This window comes from Macaca mulatta, chromosome 8 (assembly GCF_049350105.2).
Source record: "Macaca mulatta isolate MMU2019108-1 chromosome 8, T2T-MMU8v2.0, whole genome shotgun sequence".
Lineage (NCBI taxonomy): Eukaryota > Metazoa > Chordata > Mammalia > Primates > Cercopithecidae > Macaca > Macaca mulatta.
Window position 1 is genome coordinate 71,902,288 of NC_133413.1, and position 19,255 is coordinate 71,921,542.

At 37.5% G+C, this 19,255-nt stretch overlaps 1 protein-coding gene across 1 annotated transcript in view; it reads left to right on the forward strand.

Moving 5' to 3' along the window:
- The first annotated feature begins 4,421 nt into the window (after positions 1-4,421).
- The window catches only part of CLVS1 (clavesin 1), a 205,807-nt gene continuing 190,973 nt past the window's right edge, over positions 4,422-19,255 (forward strand). The window contains 2 exon segments of the mRNA NM_001265738.1: positions 4,422-4,569; positions 16,080-16,685. Coding sequence (NP_001252667.1) covers positions 16,231-16,685 — 455 coding nt within the window. The 5' untranslated portion in view covers positions 4,422-4,569; positions 16,080-16,230.

A 19,255-nucleotide genomic window follows, 5' to 3' on the forward strand; every position in this document is an offset into this window, starting at 1 on the left:
TTTCCTGAGTCTGAGTTTGTGGAGTAGAGATCTTCTGTTGCCCTATACCTCATCTCCCTGCCAACCTAGCATTGAACCTCCAGCCTGAGAAATTAAACTTTGTTGTATTAAGCCTCTGAGATCTTTGGGTTTATTTATTATTGAAGCATAGCCTATCGGGTCCTGGAAGTGAAGTGCTGAATTAAAAACTAAATTGTGTAGTGTTGACCTGAGGTTGGCAACACATGGTTAGAAAGCTGATATCAAAGGTGGGAAAGATAGCAATTTGTGTTGTATAGTCATAAAACATTTGGTAAAATGGTCACCTGCAATAACTTAGAAGTAAGTTATTCCATATTCCAATATATGGAATTGCCCTAAGGGTCCATCAGCAAATGAAAGGATTTTTTAAAAGTAGTATATATACACAATTGAATACTATTTAGCTTTAACAAAGAATGAAATCCTGACATTTGTGGCAACGTAGATAAATCTGAAGGACATTATGTTAAGTGAAATAAGTCAGATACAGAAAGAAAAATATCTCATGGTCTCAGTCATCTGTGGAATCTAAAGATTTGTTGTCATAGAAGTAGAAGGTAGAATAGTGGTTACCACAGGATGGAGAGGGTAAGACAGAGGGAGGGTAATGAGATACTGGTCACAGATACAAAATTACAGTTAGAAGGAATAAGTTCTGGTGTTCCACTGCTATAGCAGAATGACTAGGGTTAACAATAATGTACGGCATATTTCAAAATAGCTGGAAGAGAGGTTATTGAATGTTCTCGTCACAAAGGAAAAAGTAAATGTTTAAGGTGATAAATGTACTAATCACCCTAATTTTGTCATTACACAATGAATATATGTATCAAAACATCATATTGTACCCCATAAATGTATACAATTATTATGTGTCAAAGAAGGGGGTAAAGACCAAAGTGTCAGTAGTGTGTCTTGGTTATTACTTGCTGCTTTTGCAAGATAATAAACAAAGAGAAGCCTGGTTATTAAAGTGGAAATAAAGAAGAATAAATATTTCCATAATTCCAAGGTCTTGCCATGTTGGAAAAGCTAATCCATTTTTGCTCCCAAAAGAAAGAGGTAAAATTAAGTAAGCATTTGAGGCAAAGTCTGTTAAAACTAAATATTTTTGCCAAGAATTAGATTAAGGGTGTGACCTTCATGTCTATTTAAAATCTCTCAGTGGTTTAGAATGTCTCAAAGAAGAGATCAGGCAAATGATCTGGCCTTACTACTTACTATTCCAGGGAGACTCACATACATTATGAAAGATATAGAGGTGAAAAAGCAAATAAATATAGCAGATCTAAGCTCTGTGCCTCCAAAGACCTATGGTGTGGCTACTGGAATAGAGAATTGATTAAGTTAGATGGAAGTTGTGCCTCTAAGGTCTTCAGACAGTTATACTTCCAAGGAAACCATGAGATTGGACTAACAGAAAAGTCTATGGAGCCTTAGAGAATTAAAATAAGCCTTGAACTTCCAATCATCTATGGGAAGAAAGTAGGCCCAAAGCTAACACATCCCCAAGGGATGTGTTTCAAAATATTGTAAAGAATGCCTCAGCCTGTTTGTAAACACTTATTTGCAACTGCCTTACTTGGAAAATTGGCTAGATGTGAACTTAATTTAATTTTACACCTTTTAATGTCATTCCAAAGGAAACTGAGCTACTTTGATAAGCATATGGGTCCCTTGCACAGAACAGATTAGAATATAATCATTCAGTAAGTTCCTTTCCTTCACTTACTCTGATTGACATTGGGCTAATATTTTGCACACTCTGCTCAACCACCATTTCAGCTCCACACTGGAAGCTGCCTATATATTTGTTTACCAGGATTCCTCCATGGACCCCTTTTTGCATAAACAGTCAATGACAAGGGTGAAGGCCCATCCTGCTTACAAGCATCTTTTATGCTGGCTGACCTTGCTCCTGGCACACCCAACTCAGTTACTCATTTCTGTACTCCTTTAAAGGGCACTGTTAATGTTGGGTTTGCTGTGATCTAGGTTTGAGTACAGGGAGAGTGCCTTCTGTGTGTTGACCAGTGACAGGTAAAGGCTCTATCCATGCGAGGGTGCACTGAAGTTGAGACTCCAGGAATAATGGGCTTAATACCCAGAAAAATACCGATATTTATGAAGGAGATGTTAGGATGATTTCACATTGGTGAAACAGCACATTGTTGAACACATGACTAACATGGATGTTTAAGAGCCAAGAAAATGTGTGGGGAGTAAGGTCAAATTGTAGAATTCAGAATATTCTAGTTAACTAGATCACATTTTGTTTTCTCTGTAGTTTTTTTTTTTTGTTTTTGTTTTTGGTTTTTTTTTGCTTTTTTTTTTTTTTTTTTTTTAGCACATAAGACATGGTCATTAATATTTCTATTATCTAATGTGCAGGCCATTTTTTTTTTTTTTTAGTTTGAGTTTGAATTAATCAGCATAGGCTAGGTAATGCTGGAAGAACAAATTAACTCTGCAGCCCCAGTGACTTCCCATAACAATGGCTTCTTCTTTGTTCATACTGGGAATGGAAATTTGAAATGAAGAGGTGGCTAGATGAGACTGTGTTCTACTTAGTCTCCTGGGGACTAAGTAAGAAATTGTCATAGCCCATGGCCCTGCCCATATGTAATAGGGCTGGGAAGTGTGGGCAAGCATCAGGATATTAGATGATCAGCCAATATTTCTGTCATAATCTGCTCTAGTGGTTACCAAAAATATCTTAGCCCCCATGGAGCCATAGAACACAGAACTTACCACCAATAGATCACACCCTACCCATCTCCAAAAATTCCTTCACTTGCTGCAACCATTTCTGAATTTTGAATCTCTAAGTTTTAGATGGTTGTCTTATCTCTACATCATATCCAGATGTGGATTCTCTCATTCTGAGAATGTATAAACTAAGAACTGTGTTGTTCCAGGCATACTTGTAAGTGCTTGGGAAGCGGTAGTGAACAAATTATCTGCCACATGGTACTTACATTCCATCAGAGAGAATGACTAAACAAATAAGTAAATATGTAATACTATGTCAGAGTTGGAAGAATTCTGATGACCTTGAAGTCTTTGAAATATATGACAGAAAGATTGCTTTAAAATATTTTATAAGTTTTCTAACTTTTTAGTAAATGTGAAAACTTTAAACAAATACAAGTAAGAAAATCAAGTTATCTTGGCAAAAAGAAAATTTACCCATGATGATATAACTGATTTGAAAACTGGGGAAAAATGGGAATGCTGTATTTGATATCTTGCTTTCCTTCACTTAACACTTTGCAAGTATTATTTTTGGTCTTAAGCAGTTTTCAAAAATATGTTTTAATAGCTCTAAACATTACAGTTTGTATGAAAAATTAATGCTTTTTTATTTTTTGACATTTATGATCATAAATGAAATTTATACACATAAATCTTTGCATATCTGAATATATCCCTAGCATAAAGTACTAGAAATGAAACTACTGGATCTAAATGCCATGTATATTTATGACACTGGATGTACATTGTGAAATAGATTTGTAAAAATGTTATGCCATCTCACTATTATTCCAACAATATAAGATATGCGTATTTAAAACTTCAGCCCAAACTGCCATATTAAACTGCATATTTCCATTTACTGGTGAGGTTGATATTTAAAAAATGTGTTTATTATGCATCCCCATTTCTTCTGTAAATTCTTTGTCATTTAACATTCATCCTTTTTTTCTAAAAGGCTGTTAGTGTTTCTCTTTTATGTGGTACTTTGTGTATGAAACATCTACTTGCTGCAGTTTTTTAAAGTGTTAATTTGTATTTACTTTTTTAATATTTTGACATTCAAGAGTGTTTTTATGCACTCAAACTTACTGATCTTTTTCTTTTTTATTTCTTCTATTCCTCTTGTGCTTAGAAAACCTTCCCTATCCTGAGATCGGTAAAATATTTCTGTTCTTCTAGTTATATTTTTAAGTTTTATGTTTTTGATAAAAACATCTATGTGTAATTTATTTTGGTGAAATGAGACTTTGATTTGAGTCTCTTCAAATAGTTCATTTTCTTAATACCATTTGTTAGTAAAATAATTCATCCTTTTTCCCCATAGGTTTGTGATACTTTCTTATCTGTCAGATTTACACACACACACACACACACACACACACACACACACACACACACACACACATCTGCTTTTGTGCTTTCATTAATCCGTTTGAAATATTCTATTTTTAACTTTGTGTGGGGAGTGATGGCGCCGGTACTTTTTGTCCCAGGTGTTAACAAAATTACAAAAAATTATTGGTACTTCTCAACGGAACCAGGGAGGGTTGTGGTACGGAGGCATTTAGGACCCAGGGGAAAGCTAGGCTCGCTATAGAAGGACAGAGAATCGGGCGCACACGCCTCCTACCAAAAATCACAGCCCCGTGTGGAGCTCGAGCTCTCATTCACAGCTTTCTAGAGAAATCTGAGCCCGAACCTGCCAGAATAGGGGATCTCACCCACCCAATTCAGCAGCGAGGACACCTGCAGAAATACATTCCCAAAGCAAGGCTGGGCGGCCGTGTGAAGGTATTTGTTGCCTTTTTTCTCCCCTCTGTATTTGCAGAGCCTCCCCGCCTTTCCCCCGCTCTTGCGATGCCATGGCTGCGGCGTTTCAGCACTTCGGTATGTGGACAGCTCCCATCTGCAATCCCTCTGCACTCCATCCCTCGCGCACCGCACCCCGCTCCCCGCCGCCTCCGCGGTCCATCCTCCTCCCGGCGCCCGCTCAGCCTGCGCCCCCTTACACATCAGCACCCCCATCTCCACCATCACCGTCATCATAGCCACCATCACCAGCGCCGTAACTATAGTCACACAAGTGTGTCTTGCCACTTAGACAAAGCCCGAGGTCCTCAGGGTAGAGGGAAAGAGCTCAAGTTGACAGGCATAGGAAGGAAAGTTCAGGTGAACAAACCCCTGAAAACAAAGAGAGACGCCTGTTTGGAAGAAAGGGAAAGTGAAGGCAGGAGGGAGAGACCCCAGGCACGGGGACAGATGGGGCACTTGCCAGACACCAGCAGTTAGCCAGCTGCCTTTCAGCAGATTAGGGTCTGTTTAGTTGAGGAAATTAACATGGCCTAGGGCATAATGTGATTCCCGAAAAATAGAAATGTAAGCTCAACCTGTTTCTGCTTTTCCAATGGAGAATCACCAGGAAGCAGGGTGGGGGTGACTGATGACTCATATTCACCCACACGTCCGTTTCCTTTCCTAAGTGTTTAAACGCAGAAACTCTAGAATTAAGTTTTTTCTTCTGTTTTTACTAAAATGTTTTGCAAAATCGGGACCCCAGAGATTAATTCAGGGCAGAATAAAAATAAAAATGATGGTAATGATTGTAACTTAAGAAAGGGGGCTCTCATTCGAATGAACTATTTGTTCCAATGTTTCTTCCTGTCTACTTATTTCATTTCTATTTCAAATCTTAAACCTCTCTTTGGAGCAAAGAAAATAGATCCCTTGCCCAAATGGCCAAAGTAGTAATGATATTCAGACCAGATGGCCTTGCTTTGTTCATCATCAGTCAAGGACTGGCTCAGATTTGGAAGGCTAGATTTTTGTGTGCTTTCTCAGTAATCAGGTGATAACACCATTTTCCTATAATAGTAAAGGGTAATAGAGTGCAAAAATTGAAAAGGCATTTTATGTAACTCCGTTCTGCCAGGCTCTGCTTTTAGAGTGCTATCATTTTCTATCTCGGCTGAAGGGAAGTTGGAACATCTTTCAAATGTCTGATTAATTTGAACCTGAAAGTCTAAGCCCAAGTCATAGTCCTTATTTGATCTAGCCAGGATCATCTGTTTTATAAGAGCTAAAAAGCACCAGAAAATAAGTGCCTGAGCCTGTCATAAATAAAAATATTTTGCTGGGTGCTCATTTAATTGACTTTTACTGAACAGTAAAGCATTGGAATTTTTTGACAAGTGTTTTTAATGAAATTAACATCTTAATTAAAAATGAGATCATTTAAATGGGAATAATAGGTCACATGTGACAAGAAAGTTTAAAACAGAGCACAGAAAAGCTTGATTTTAAAATTGCCCTTGTGTATTTATTCTGTCTCTTAAAGACAGTGAAGGAAGTTTCATCTAAACCAGCTTGCTCACCATTAGAGGCATTGTTGAGAATAAAGACAGTCACAAATACGTATCTTCCTGAAGAAGTTCTGAGGAAAATTCATACTTAATTCACTTTTAGAATGAGAAATAGTAGCATTGCATCAAAAGTTAATTACTGCCACTAATTATATAGATATGATTCCACCTGCCTCTAAAATTCATTCACTTTTGGATCCCAAGCAAGAAAACTTGCAAAATATGTGGTGAAATGGATTTTATAGAAGAAGAAAATTTGATCATCCACATAATGTCCTTGGTTTGGTAATATCCACAGTAACCAAAATCTCTTAAAAGTCCCTGAGAAAGGAGATTCTTAAAATTCTCTTTTCTGTCTGCAAAGAATGGTTCAGCTCAGACAATTTTTAAAAGTGTACATATTGCCAATTCTAGCTGCTTCACACCAGAAATGCAGGCCAGGAATCCAGTGCCTCTAGAGCTTCTGTCTTCCTGTGTTTAATACAATCTCCTGGGGCTGGGGAAATTTTAAAACAATGCTGCTTCAGTGAGATTTACAGGCATCTGTCTGTAAGCAATGATTTTTCTTGACTGAAATGTTACGCTGAGCTTATTGATTTTTATAGAATGACAGTATCCTGGCTTTCTTACTTAAATCTTTTCTATTGAGAGCTATTTCACCTTTAAAAATATTTTCAATAACAGAAATTACTCATTTTTATAATGGATTTAAAGGTGAAGAGAAAATGTTTTCCAGCAGTGTCATCATATATTTTTGTAGACATGCTCATAGAAGAGTGTCTCATTTAGAATCATGGAGTAGACAGCTGGAAGGTCTTTCATTTCCCAAAAGGCAAAATCTCGAACTTTTCAGAACTGGTGGTGTCTGCTCACTTCCGAAGGTTTTACAAAGAGAGGCACTTTATTATCCCTTAGAAGTGTTTTCACAACTTTACATACTCCCTGATAGCAGAGCCTTCCATCCTTAGTAAATGGATCCAGGCTGACTTTGATCTTCTCTAGTGTCCCTGTTACACAGTGACTCAGACAGAGGAGGCAGCACAGCAGAATGAGTATACAAAATATGAAGCTTGACTATATCCAATCAGTCCAGAAATATGTCCTCAACATTGCCAAGAGAGACCTTCTTCTCAGTCTTCTCCCAAATATTGCTTGTTTTGACTGTTGTTAATTTTATCCAGATATCACCAGAATAAAGTTGTTTCAAAAGAAGGTCCACAGTCTGAATTTTGACAAGTCTGCAACCTGTAACTGATGTATGTCTCTTTATTGAAACTCATGTTTAATTACCAATCTAAGTTTCTCTTAGTTTAAGGGAAGTTTATACCCTTTTGCTTGATTCTTTATGGATTGAAAATGAACTGGCTAAACATCCCCTGCCCCAAAAAAGCTTTCATTTGTTTAGATAATAAGTTCATTTTTCTTCCCTATCTCCGATGCCTCCCACAGCCCTTTATTATACCTTCTCAGGTCAGGTTGCCCTAGGCTCTGTCCCTTTATGCACCTGTTCTGTGACAGGGAGTATCCGAGAAAGTTTCCCGTGTGGTAGACTAATTTCCTGTGAGCTTTTGTGCTTCCTAATTTCTGAGCCAGCATAAATTTCTCCACATGTGTTTGAAATGATCTGCTCTTGTTTCCAGGATGCTTTTAGCCAAATCTCCTGTTCCTAAATATTGTGCAGACCACTTATGACTCCTTTTCTATCTATACTCCTTAAAATAGTATCAAAGGTCTTAGGCAAAGTTTCATATATTTATGTTTGTCACTTACATAGCTTATTCAATGTTCATTATTTTATAGTTTTGGAAGAAGTAGGAGGGAAGTTATGGGCCTGGGAATAGCATGGTGCAGGGGGGCATGTTAAATTACAGGATCTACACATAAAAAGTTTCTTAATGTGTGGTTAAATTAAAACAAAATAAACAAAACTCGTGAGATCGCTCTCTCTTTCCTTTTTTCTCTTTTTCCCTCCTCCTTTCCCTCCCTCTCTCTAAATTTCCCTGCCTTCCTCCCTTCCTTCTTTTGTGGTTGATATATAGAGCATGCAAACATAGTGAGAGTAATTAACTGGGTGATCTGATAAACTATTATGAGTGCCATTGCTCCATAGGTAAAGAACACATTGTGGGGACTTTTATGTTCCTCTCGGACAGTGCAGTAGCGCTGTCCACAGACAGCGTGAGTTCTGGCCTCAGAGGCAATTAATCTACCCCTCTACCCCTCTGGGTCATTATAAATCCTCTAGACCAGCTTTTCTCAAACATTAATTTGCATGCAAATTGCCTGGGGATTCTGTTACCTGTTTGGCAGGTCTAGGTAAGAACTGACATGCTGCGTCACTAACAAGTTCCTAGGTTCTGCTGCCACTGCTGATGCGTGGACCACTCTTTGAGAAGCAAGAACAAAGAAAAGTTTTCTTTTTTAACATTCTCACTTTTATGTCTGACTATTAAATAATAACACTTATTCTAAAACAAAACAAAAACCACCCCATGTTCTGAAGCAATAAGAGCTCAGAAATTCTATTTCTAATTGAGGAGAAAGTTATAAAAATAGCCTCTTTCCTCCCACCTCACCCTTAAGCATGCTGCTGTGTTTTACTTTTCCCAGGCAGTTTTCTTAGCTGTGATTCCTACTGCTGCCATTGTCTGTGCAGTCACATCCAGAAGAAGGTTCACAGTTACATGGATCTCCTGGGAAAACATTTAGTGGAAAAGGGGGCAAATAGAGTTAATGACTGTTTTGGGGTGAGTCCTACCTTTCTTGTCTTCTTTTAGGTCCTCTTCCTTAAAAAAGAGAGTCTATTCTTACAGAAATAATCTTTCCCTTTGAAGACAGAAGGGTCAAGGTTTTTGTTTGTTTGTTTGTTTTCCTTTCTCTTCCCATTGATACCCCTAGGAAGCACAAATTGGGGTATCAACTGCCAATGACTTCTTATGGGGATAGTTGAATAGCCTACGAAACATTCCAGTCTAATATCCTATGGCTCAACAACCATTTCCCTATATATTATCTTTGTTTAAGATACATTGAGGTGTAAGGTAAATGCTACTTCAATTAAAGACTTTTTCTACCAAACACAGTGAGGAGGAACAAAAATCTCATACTTTCTCTATAAGTTGGCTTTCCCCTCAACTCCCTGCATTATTTACCCCAAAGAAAACTGCAAAATGATGCTAGAATCATCTGTCACATAGGTCTATCTTCCCTGAGTTGGAGTCTATTCTAATTCTGACCTGGCATCTATTTTGTTTACAAAAGTTTTCAGTGTCTCTACTCTGATGGAGCTCATTCCAATCTACTTTTAACATTTCTTAAGAGCAGGAACAAATGGGAGCAAATGTTTGTGTGCTTTTTTGCTGTTTTAAAGGGAGCCAAGGGAGTCTACACAATTAGTATTTATGTGGCAAGAGTTAGTCCTAGGCTAGGAATAAGCTAAAGGTGGTGAAAAGTGTTCTGTGTAGCACGGGCTAAATTCTGGTCACACCACGCTTTCAGATAATTCAGAGTCTCCTCTCTATCCTTGCAGACTACTCATCCTGCCCCTAGTACAGATAGTTTATATCTGTAAGTTGGCTAATATTTAAAGAAAGTCAATGAATTCGGGGTCACTTTGTTACCCACAGGTCTGATGTTCCATAGCCAGTACTTATGCAGAAGTCCTACAAACCATAATGGCCAATCTGAAAATTCATCCATCAGAAAAAAGACTCTTTCTGGTCAGTAACATGGAACATGTAATCAGCCAGCCTCTGAGATTTAAGTATAGGCTAAATAGGCTGTAAGGGAGTGTATTATCTTTCAAGAAAGATTTCAAATAGAGTTACACTTAAAAAGAAAGATTTTTTGGTCACTATGATTTTCAGTTTGGGTTTAGATATATCAGCAGCATCTATTTTTATTTCATTCAGCATAAAAATTCCTTTTGATATTTCCAGGTAAAAATGCATATTCAATTAAAAAATTTGAAGTAAGGTTTTAGCAAGGTAAAGAGCTATAAGGGTTAACCCAATTCAATACATATTAAAAATCTGGAAACATAAATTCATACATACCAATGGGTGAGGTAGTTGGTTAGACTTTCATGTACAAAGTGTTGTCACCAGTATTAATTTTTCATCTTTTTCTTGTAAAAGAAACCCACAAAACAAATATGGCTGTAGTTTCTTATTTTATATTTGTATTAATTTAAATTTATACGTATTTAAAATTGTTCTTTGTATTACTAAGAACACCCAGAAGCCATGCAAATTTGAGGTGTTATTCAGCAGTTATTGATGTTCTTATATTACAAATAATATTTAGGCTTTACAGATCTTATTTTTCTGATCGTGACAACAATATTCTATTTCTTCCCCAAATTTGGGCAATATTACAACATCCCTTAAATGATGTCCTTTAGGACTGACAGGGTATGGATGTGTGTCTATTATGTGAGTGTAGTTGAGTGTGAGGGCACTGGTACTCAGAGTGATGTTAAAGAAGGCACCTACTTGGAGAGCAGAGTCTTGGATAAAATGTGGGTAAAGTAGGTTTGAGTGCAAATCTTTGTTCTTTCAGCCATATCTAAATCTCAGATTCATCTTTTCATCTAATAGTAATAACCTAACTTTAAGGATTGGTGTGGAAATTAGACTATATAATATCAAATACCTTGGCACCTAATAAGTACTCTATGAATATTTGTTGGTTTTCCAACTTGAAGACTAGCTCATTATCTGACTTAGCTGTTATGTACCCCGAATATGTACCCGAATACAGCATAATTGTAATATCAACAAGAATTTACAGTTAAAGTAAAGTAGATCTTTTCCTTTTACAAGCACTTTTACCAACATTATTTCACAGAATTTTACCTCAGCATTTCCCAAGGAATTATCTTTCTTCTGTCTATTGCAGGATCATTGTAACAAAGAAAAAATAACTGATATAAAATGCTTCGAAACACTACATACACACATACATATACATATTTTTAGATAAGACATTGCTAATATTATTTTGACTTTTTCCTGATGTATTGTATGTGTTTCTGAAGATTATAACAAAATAAATAAATGAGAATAATAGATCATAAAATTACCAAATTGATTTCATTTGAATTATCATACTTTTCTGAAAGTATTTTTATGCTTAAATTCTTTGATTTTAAAGAGTACAGTGTATGTTTGTAGATGTACTTTCTTAAGACTAAATTCTGTATGAGGAAGTACAAAAAGATTTGTTTCTAATGGAAACTTGAGATGAAATATAAAACTAGAATCTACAGATAACATTATTTTAAATATCATAGTATGGATACTCCTCTTTTCTCCCTCTCATACAAAAATATCATTACCTAATTTTCTAGTTCACTGGAAAAGTGTGGACTGGAGTGAAAGGAGGTATTCCCCACCTTGGCCTTCCCAGAGAAAGTTTGCGAATTACTCTCCATGCATTTGAAATGGTGTCTAAATACGGAATCATTTGGGACTAAACCACATTGCAGGGAGATGGCCTCTGAGGCTTAAATGAATCTGCCTAAAGTGGCCTGTTTGATCATCAAGCACATTTCAATGCTGATACCATGCTTGGCACTCTGCTGGGCATGGCAATCAATCCTTCAAACAGAATGACAAGATCTGTTATCTTTGATCTGTCATTTTTGCCAAAGGAAAATACCTAAAGGAAGAGCAAAAATTAGTGATTGCTGCAAAAGGCATAGACAGCTAGATTTTGAACAGCACCAGTCATCTTCCAATGAAGGAAGGAGGAAAAGATGGCAACTGGACATCTGTAAGGCGGAGTATTAAGCCACCCAAGAAAATCTATTCATCCATTGGCATATTTACGCTCATAGAATGGTAAGTTTGAAAGGAATTTTAGGGAACCAGAGTGAGGTTCTGAAACTTGCAGATGGTCACATAGGTCTTAAATCATAAATAATAAAATCTCTCTGCTACACATAAGAGAGGACAGCATAACAGTAAAGAGCATGGTTTCAGAGAAAGATCACTTTTGGCTGAATCCAGTTTCTGCCTCTTAGTGTCTGTATAATTTGGGGCAGTCATTTAACCTTTCTGTGCCTTAGTTTCCTCATTTGAAAAATGAGGACAATAATATACTCATTTCATACAGTTGTTCCGAGGATTAAATACTGTAGCCTATAAAAAGAGAGTCTGCAAATGCCTAGAACATAATAAATAGCTATAATATATAATATAAATTATTATTATTAATACTACCAGCAGAGAAAACCATTTCTACTTCTTCATGTGATACAAGTTCAATGTATCCATTTATAATTTGGAAAAGTTGAATGAGAACCAAGTCCTTTATGTGAACAAAAGATTATAGTCAAATGAAGATGCTATATCCTGGTGACCATTCTTCATATAGCCTTTCTAGTGCCTTAAATACTATCAATTGAAGTTGTTATTTAAGTAGCAGTCTATTCAGACTTCTGATATGAAGAATTTGCCTTTAACGGGAAATATCTATGTTATCATAAGTTATGAAACCCAGTGACCCTGGCTTGAGTATTCTCCCCAGAAGCTTCTACTGTATGCTGAGCACAGAATAAAGATATAGATTGAAGAAAATTTATTTCGGATATTATAGATTGCAGGCAAAGCTATATGTGGAAGCAGGCCATGAAAAATGCAACCTCAACTTTCCTTTTGAACCCATAGCAATTTATCTCAGAAACAATGTTGAGTTCCCTGAACTGTAAGGTAAGTAACTTGCCCCAAGCCTTAAATCTTCTGTAAGGAATAAGTCATTGCTGTGCCTTGTGCTTTAAGCACTGTGCTCCATGGGTTGGAACTGTGAACATTACCTGGCATACTTTAGGGAGGTGAGAATCTGAAGCACAATGTGATTAGGCTAAATTCTCCAGGAAAAAAAATACTTTGTAGATGAGGAATCATCAACGTTAATCAATCAGTCACAACATCCCATTTAAGGATAAACTGTCCTGGAGGTACTGAAACACTTATTCACTCATTCAAACATTTTGACTACTTTCTTTATTCATGTATTATAGGCCTATTTACTGAGCATCTACTTCATGGCAGGCACTGTGCTAGGCACTGAGGATGTGGTGGTGAATGCAATGAAGTCACTCTGCTCGTGGAGCTGACCCTCTTTTGGCCACACCCTGTATCAGTGATACACAGATGAATTAAATCCAGGCCTTCTCTGTAAGGTGTTCCGGATAAAGAGAGAGAAAGGAAAATGGCAACAGAATGTGGTGTGGTCAGGGGTGTGGGACTACTGTGACCTCTGAAGGCCAGGAAGGGTTTCCTGGAGAAATGAGTTTCAAATTTACTTCTGAAGGGCAAAGAAGAGTCAATCAGTGGTTATTCTAGGCAGAGAGAGAGAGCAGCTTTTACCAAGGCACACAAAGGTGGGAAGAAACTGCCGATGGCTGCATGGTCAGACAATAAATCTGGAGAGTTATAAAGAGACCAGAAGATGAAAGGTCTTGAAATCATGTTGCATAGTTTTATACTTTATCCTAGGACAACTAGATGCTAATGATGGATGTTAATCAAGGAGTGACATAAGCATATTTCAACTGTAATGCAGAGAATGGGTTGAAATGCAGAGAATGGACTGGCAGCAAGCATACCAATAGGGAGAATGTCACAGGACTGAACAGATGAGTAGTGATGCAGTCTAAACAAAGACAGTGATCATGGGGATGGAAATAACTGGGCAAATTTGAAAAATATTATGGAAGTAATTGCCTGGTAGCAGGCGGTAAGAGAGAGGGTGGAATAATAGTTGACTCCCAGGTTTCTAGCATGGGAAACTGCATAGAAGATGATGTCATTCACTAAGAGACAAAGGCAGAGGAGCAAATTCAGGATAAGGAACTATGATTAGTTTAGTTTTGAACATAATGAGTTTGTGTTGTCTGTGAGTCAAATAAGTGGAGATGTTCAGTTGTAGAATGTGCAGCCTGAAGATCTGAAGGGAGCTATGGACTGATGTTGTAGATAGCAGATCATGGGGTCAGGATCTTGGAAAACACTAGCATTGAAGATGTGAGCACAGAAGGAGAAGATAGAGCAGAGAGGGATAAAGGGCTAGGTGACAAATCAAGGGTAAATGGAGTTACAGAAAAGAATGGGAAAGTGGGAGAAGAAGGTCTAAGAAAGATGATGTATTCAGCATTGAATATTGAGAAAGCTCACCTACAGTAGGTGCTGAAGTTTGTTTGTTGGACGTAGTAACAAAAATGACATTCACTAGTAGAGTGACCATCTGTCTGAATTTACTTGGAACCTGTTGTTCTAGCATCATTATTATTAACACACTGTAGTGCCTAAGTTTGGATAATAAGTTATATCATCATCCGTGTCATTGATCAGTGTGAATAGTTTCAGCATCATGTAAAAGATAGATTGCAATGAGTGTAGGGAAGAACTGGAGAAGGAAGACACTAGGTGAGGCCATTTTCTGAAACGGCTGTTGGAGAAGGAATTTTAACGTCAGGTGGCCATTGAACTAGACAGATTTTCAAATTTCTTCCAATTCTGGGAAGAGTTTGTAGTACTATTTTCCTTTATTGTTATGAGTCCTCAAAATTAGTGAGAAGTAAGACTCTTTTGTTTCTTACAGAACATCACAGAGCTAAATTCGATTTTCTTACAAGTTATTTTACAAAGCCAATATTTTATAAATGAAATTATTTTTATTATTCTATTGTCTTGAAAATGAATACCAGTTACTTAAACTGTCTTTTATCTCCTCCATATCCAAAGACATATAAAGTAGAAATAAGTGAGCTGATTGTCTCTCTTAAGAAATTACTGTTAGTCCTAAATTAAGCAGAGCAATCATCATTTAAGTAATTTTGTATGATAAACCATTACCAATAATGATTAGATTGGGAGTCAATATTCTGCCTCTTATTGCAGATAAGATTGATGTAAGAAAGCTAGGAAAAATAAATGCCTTTAAGTTTATTTATACTTTGTGTGTCTTCTGATTTTTGGAACTTCCAGGTTAGACCAAACAGATGGCTGCAAGAGTTTAAGCATTTATATTTAAAATAAGATACAAACAGTATGGGTGTTCCTCTGTATACCATTTTGGTGGAGAAATCATAAAGGATGTATGTGAGGGGATTAAAATATCATAAGTAAAACAGCATCTTAGGAAAACAGGCAGGTTATATACAATGGAAGGATTTTTAATCCTATATGGATATTGGGTTGGGTAGAGAGCCAATCAAGAATCTCAAGTCCCTCTGCTTTCGTAGTTAAAAGAATGACAAATGCAAATAATAAAGCCATTTGTGAATGTCCCTGTAAGCCTCCTTGCCCATCGTTGAATTTGTTATTGGAGGTCAAGTTTCCAGCCATAAGCCCGTTCCCATCCCGACTCTTCACGTATACTGGTGGAGGACTCCTGTGAGTCATGAACACTGGTAGGGTTAAAATAGGGGAAGTTTTTTATAGTTAAGATGCAAATGACTGGCTTTAAGAAAGTGGGGGAAGGGGTATTTCTGTGAAAGATACTTCTGCTTGAGAAAAGAGATCAATGGGAAGCATTAAATTGTACCATAGCTATAATTTCTCTTCCATATCTAGGCCTGTGAGTGGTCCCATAAAGCATGCTGTCACAGAGAAGTATCCTTCTCTCCTCTCACTGTTTCTTAAGGTAATTAATAAAAGTGCATGCTTTTGCTAATCTGATCAAGCACTATTAAGTTAACTAGTCAATAGAACTAAAATGTTCCCAAACATATTTCAAATATTTGCATATTAGATATTCAAGTTGTCTATAATCAACTTATGCTCAATACCCCATTTATCATTTGTTCTTTGGACACCTAATCTAATCAGGCCCACAGCCTAATATACTATTTTTCTATCTAAGTTCCAATTAATTTGCCCAGACTTTCTTTGTATCATCTCTCTTTTGTTTCTTTTGTGTGTATTTGTTTTGCAGTAAGCAATGGCCTCAGTTTTGCTTCTCTTTTGGATGAACACCACCACATAGGGCCTGAATGTGAAAGAAGACCCTCTATTTGTCTGTTCCGGGGCAGTCTGGTAGTAAAACACCGTTGAATGGGACACAGTTTCAGCAGACCATCAGGTGAATGGGACCAGTCTCCCTTCTTCCAAAATATCAGAAGTTAAGCACTTGGAACGGAGATTTGGCCAAGATGACCCATTTACAGGCTGGACTCAGTCCAGAGACTATAGAGAAAGCTCGCCTGGAACTGAATGAAAACCCAGATGTTTTACATCAGGATATTCAGCAAGTCAGGGACATGATCATCACCAGGCCTGACATTGGATTTTTACGTACAGATGATGCCTTCATCCTGAGATTTCTCCGAGCCAGGAAGTTTCACCAAGCGGATGCCTTTAGACTCCTGGCTCAGTATTTCCAGTACCGCCAGCTAAACCTGGACATGTTCAAAAACTTCAAGGCAGATGATCCCGGCATTAAGAGGGCTCTGATCGATGGATTCCCTGGGGTGCTGGAAAACCGAGACCATTACGGCAGGAAGATTCTTTTGCTGTTTGCAGCCAATTGGGATCAGAGTAGGTAAATGTAGATAGTGTCTTTACTTGGTTTTTCTTTGCTATAAGCATCATCACTGCATGTTTGGGGTTGTGTGGTTTTACACATAATGAACTTACATTAAAAAAAGAATATTTCACATGTTCACCCACGAAGCTTTAAGGCCACAGCTGTGCTGTTCTCAAAAGGCAATTCCAGATGAACAACAGAATTGTAACATTAGAGTTGTAAGAGGCCTTAGAAGCCATTATTCTTTTCATCAAAGTGGGTCATTCACGTTAGTAAAATTGAAAGTGGACCTTCTAGAAGAACCATATATTCTGTCTTTGGTGTTCTCATCTTTAATAACAAAAACAAAAATGGCATTAGTAGATGGCTTAATATCAAGTATTTTCAATGCATAAAATAATTTCTTGGATCCTCTCCATGACTTGAATTACCTCTATTTCTCCTGAGTGCCAGACATTTCTATCCAAATCCCTGCTAGATATTTCTCCCTGAAAGACCTATAAGGGACCCCAAACTTGATATATCCCAAACTGAAAGCGTCATCTTTCTCACTCTACCTGCTATGTCGTCCACCTAGTATCTCAAGCCAGAAATCCAGGAGCCATCCTTGACTGCCCCTTGCTTTGGTCTTTACATCCAATTAATTGGCAAGTCCTATCACTTTCTTCTCATAAACCTGTGAAATCTCTTCACTTCTCTTTGCTTCCACTAATATTGCCTTAGTTTAGGTTCTCATCATTTCTTCTTTCATTACTGCAACAGCTTCTTAGCTAGTATCCCTGCCTCTAGTATCATCTCTTCTGAGTCATTCTAGGTTACACTGTAGCTGGGGTGACCCTTTCAAAATTCTGTTACATCACTTCCCTGATTAAAGTTCTTCAATGACCTGCAAAGCTATCGAAATAAAGTCAGGTTCTTATGATCCACCTTCTGCATTTCCTCCTCTGCTTCATCTTCTGCCCTTCGTCACATTCTCTGGTCCAGCTGGTTGGGACTATAAGCCTTGCCTTGAACAGTTGAGGTTTTTAAATGCCTTCCACCCATTGGACTTGACCTGTTAGACACCCAAAGGAGAGACAGCCATCCCCTATCCCAACTCCAATCATCCAACTCCAACAACACAGTTTGCCTACTGATGCATCTTTATGGTCCTTGAGAAAGGTAGTCTTCTTCCACTTGCCTCCCAAACCTGTTTTTCTCAGGCACCCTACCTCTGTTTGTATTTATATTAATGCAGTTACAATGGAAGTGTAACAGCTACTGTTATCATAGCTAACATTTTGTATACTAATGACAAGTTCTGCTAAGCATTAATACATATTACCTTATTTAACCTACCTGAGAACTTTGCATGATAGATATTAGTACTATGACCCCTCTTTTACCTTTGATGACATAAGGCTTTTAGAAGTTAAGGAACTCACTCATGTTATACAACTAGTGAATACAGAGTGGGAGTTGGGTAATGATAGTCTGATGTGAGAGCCAGTTGTCTTAACCCGACTTTATTGTAATTGTGTGTTTACTTTGTGCATTCTTACCCTTCTTCCCAAGACTGCAGGTTCCTTGAGGGTAGGGGATCATGTCTTTTTCATGTTTATATCTTTGGTGCATGGCACAATATCCAATGAATGTTGAATGAGAAAGAATAATGAATCAATTTCCAAAACATCACCTATGAATTGAACTTTCACAGAGATATAATCATTAACATTCTTATGTTTCATGGGGAGACATAGGTTTAACCTAAAAATATGTCAAGCTCCGTAACCATTAAAAGGAATTGCTAAAGTGCCTCTTCACTGCCTCATGTCACTACTCTTTCTCTTCAAGATGATAACAGTGTAGGGCACCTTGGTGACCACTGGCTGTTTTGTGGTTGATAGTTTTGGGTGGGGTCGTCTAATCTTGGAAAGGTATTTGCATATTTTAACACTATCAATCTAGAATTTGGTCAGGACTCCACCTGGGCCTGGGCTACCTTTCCATGTTTCTACTCTGTTATTCTGTAATGATATGGCATAACATATCATATATCATATCATAAGTAACATAATTAACGATGAGTCTCTCACTACATTGCTTCACTGATGAGACAGATTTTCAGGCCTTAAGATTCATCCATCTTTATCATTCAGTCAACAAACATTCAGTGAGTATAGACTTTGTGCCAGAGCTTGTCTTAGGACACTGAGGACAGCGATGAGAACACACAATCCTTGCCAGTGAGAACACCATTGTTCAGCCAGATGCTTAGCAATGGTGCAAACATATAGGCGGCTCACTCCAACTGCAATAGAATAATTCTTTCTGAGACACGCAACTCATTGGTACAGGACATCTGTGTAAACTAGAGGCAAGAGCCATCCTCCCCAAAATGGCATATTAACATTTTGGATTTTGAAATAAGAGAGTATTGATAAGTCTGGGGAATAATTGTATTAGTCCATTCTTGCATTGCCATAAGGAATTACCTGAGACTGGGTAATTTATTAAGGAAAGAGGTTTAATTAACTCACAGTTCTGCAGGCTGCATAGAAAACATTGCTAGGGAGACCTCAGGAAATTTATAATCATGGCAGAAG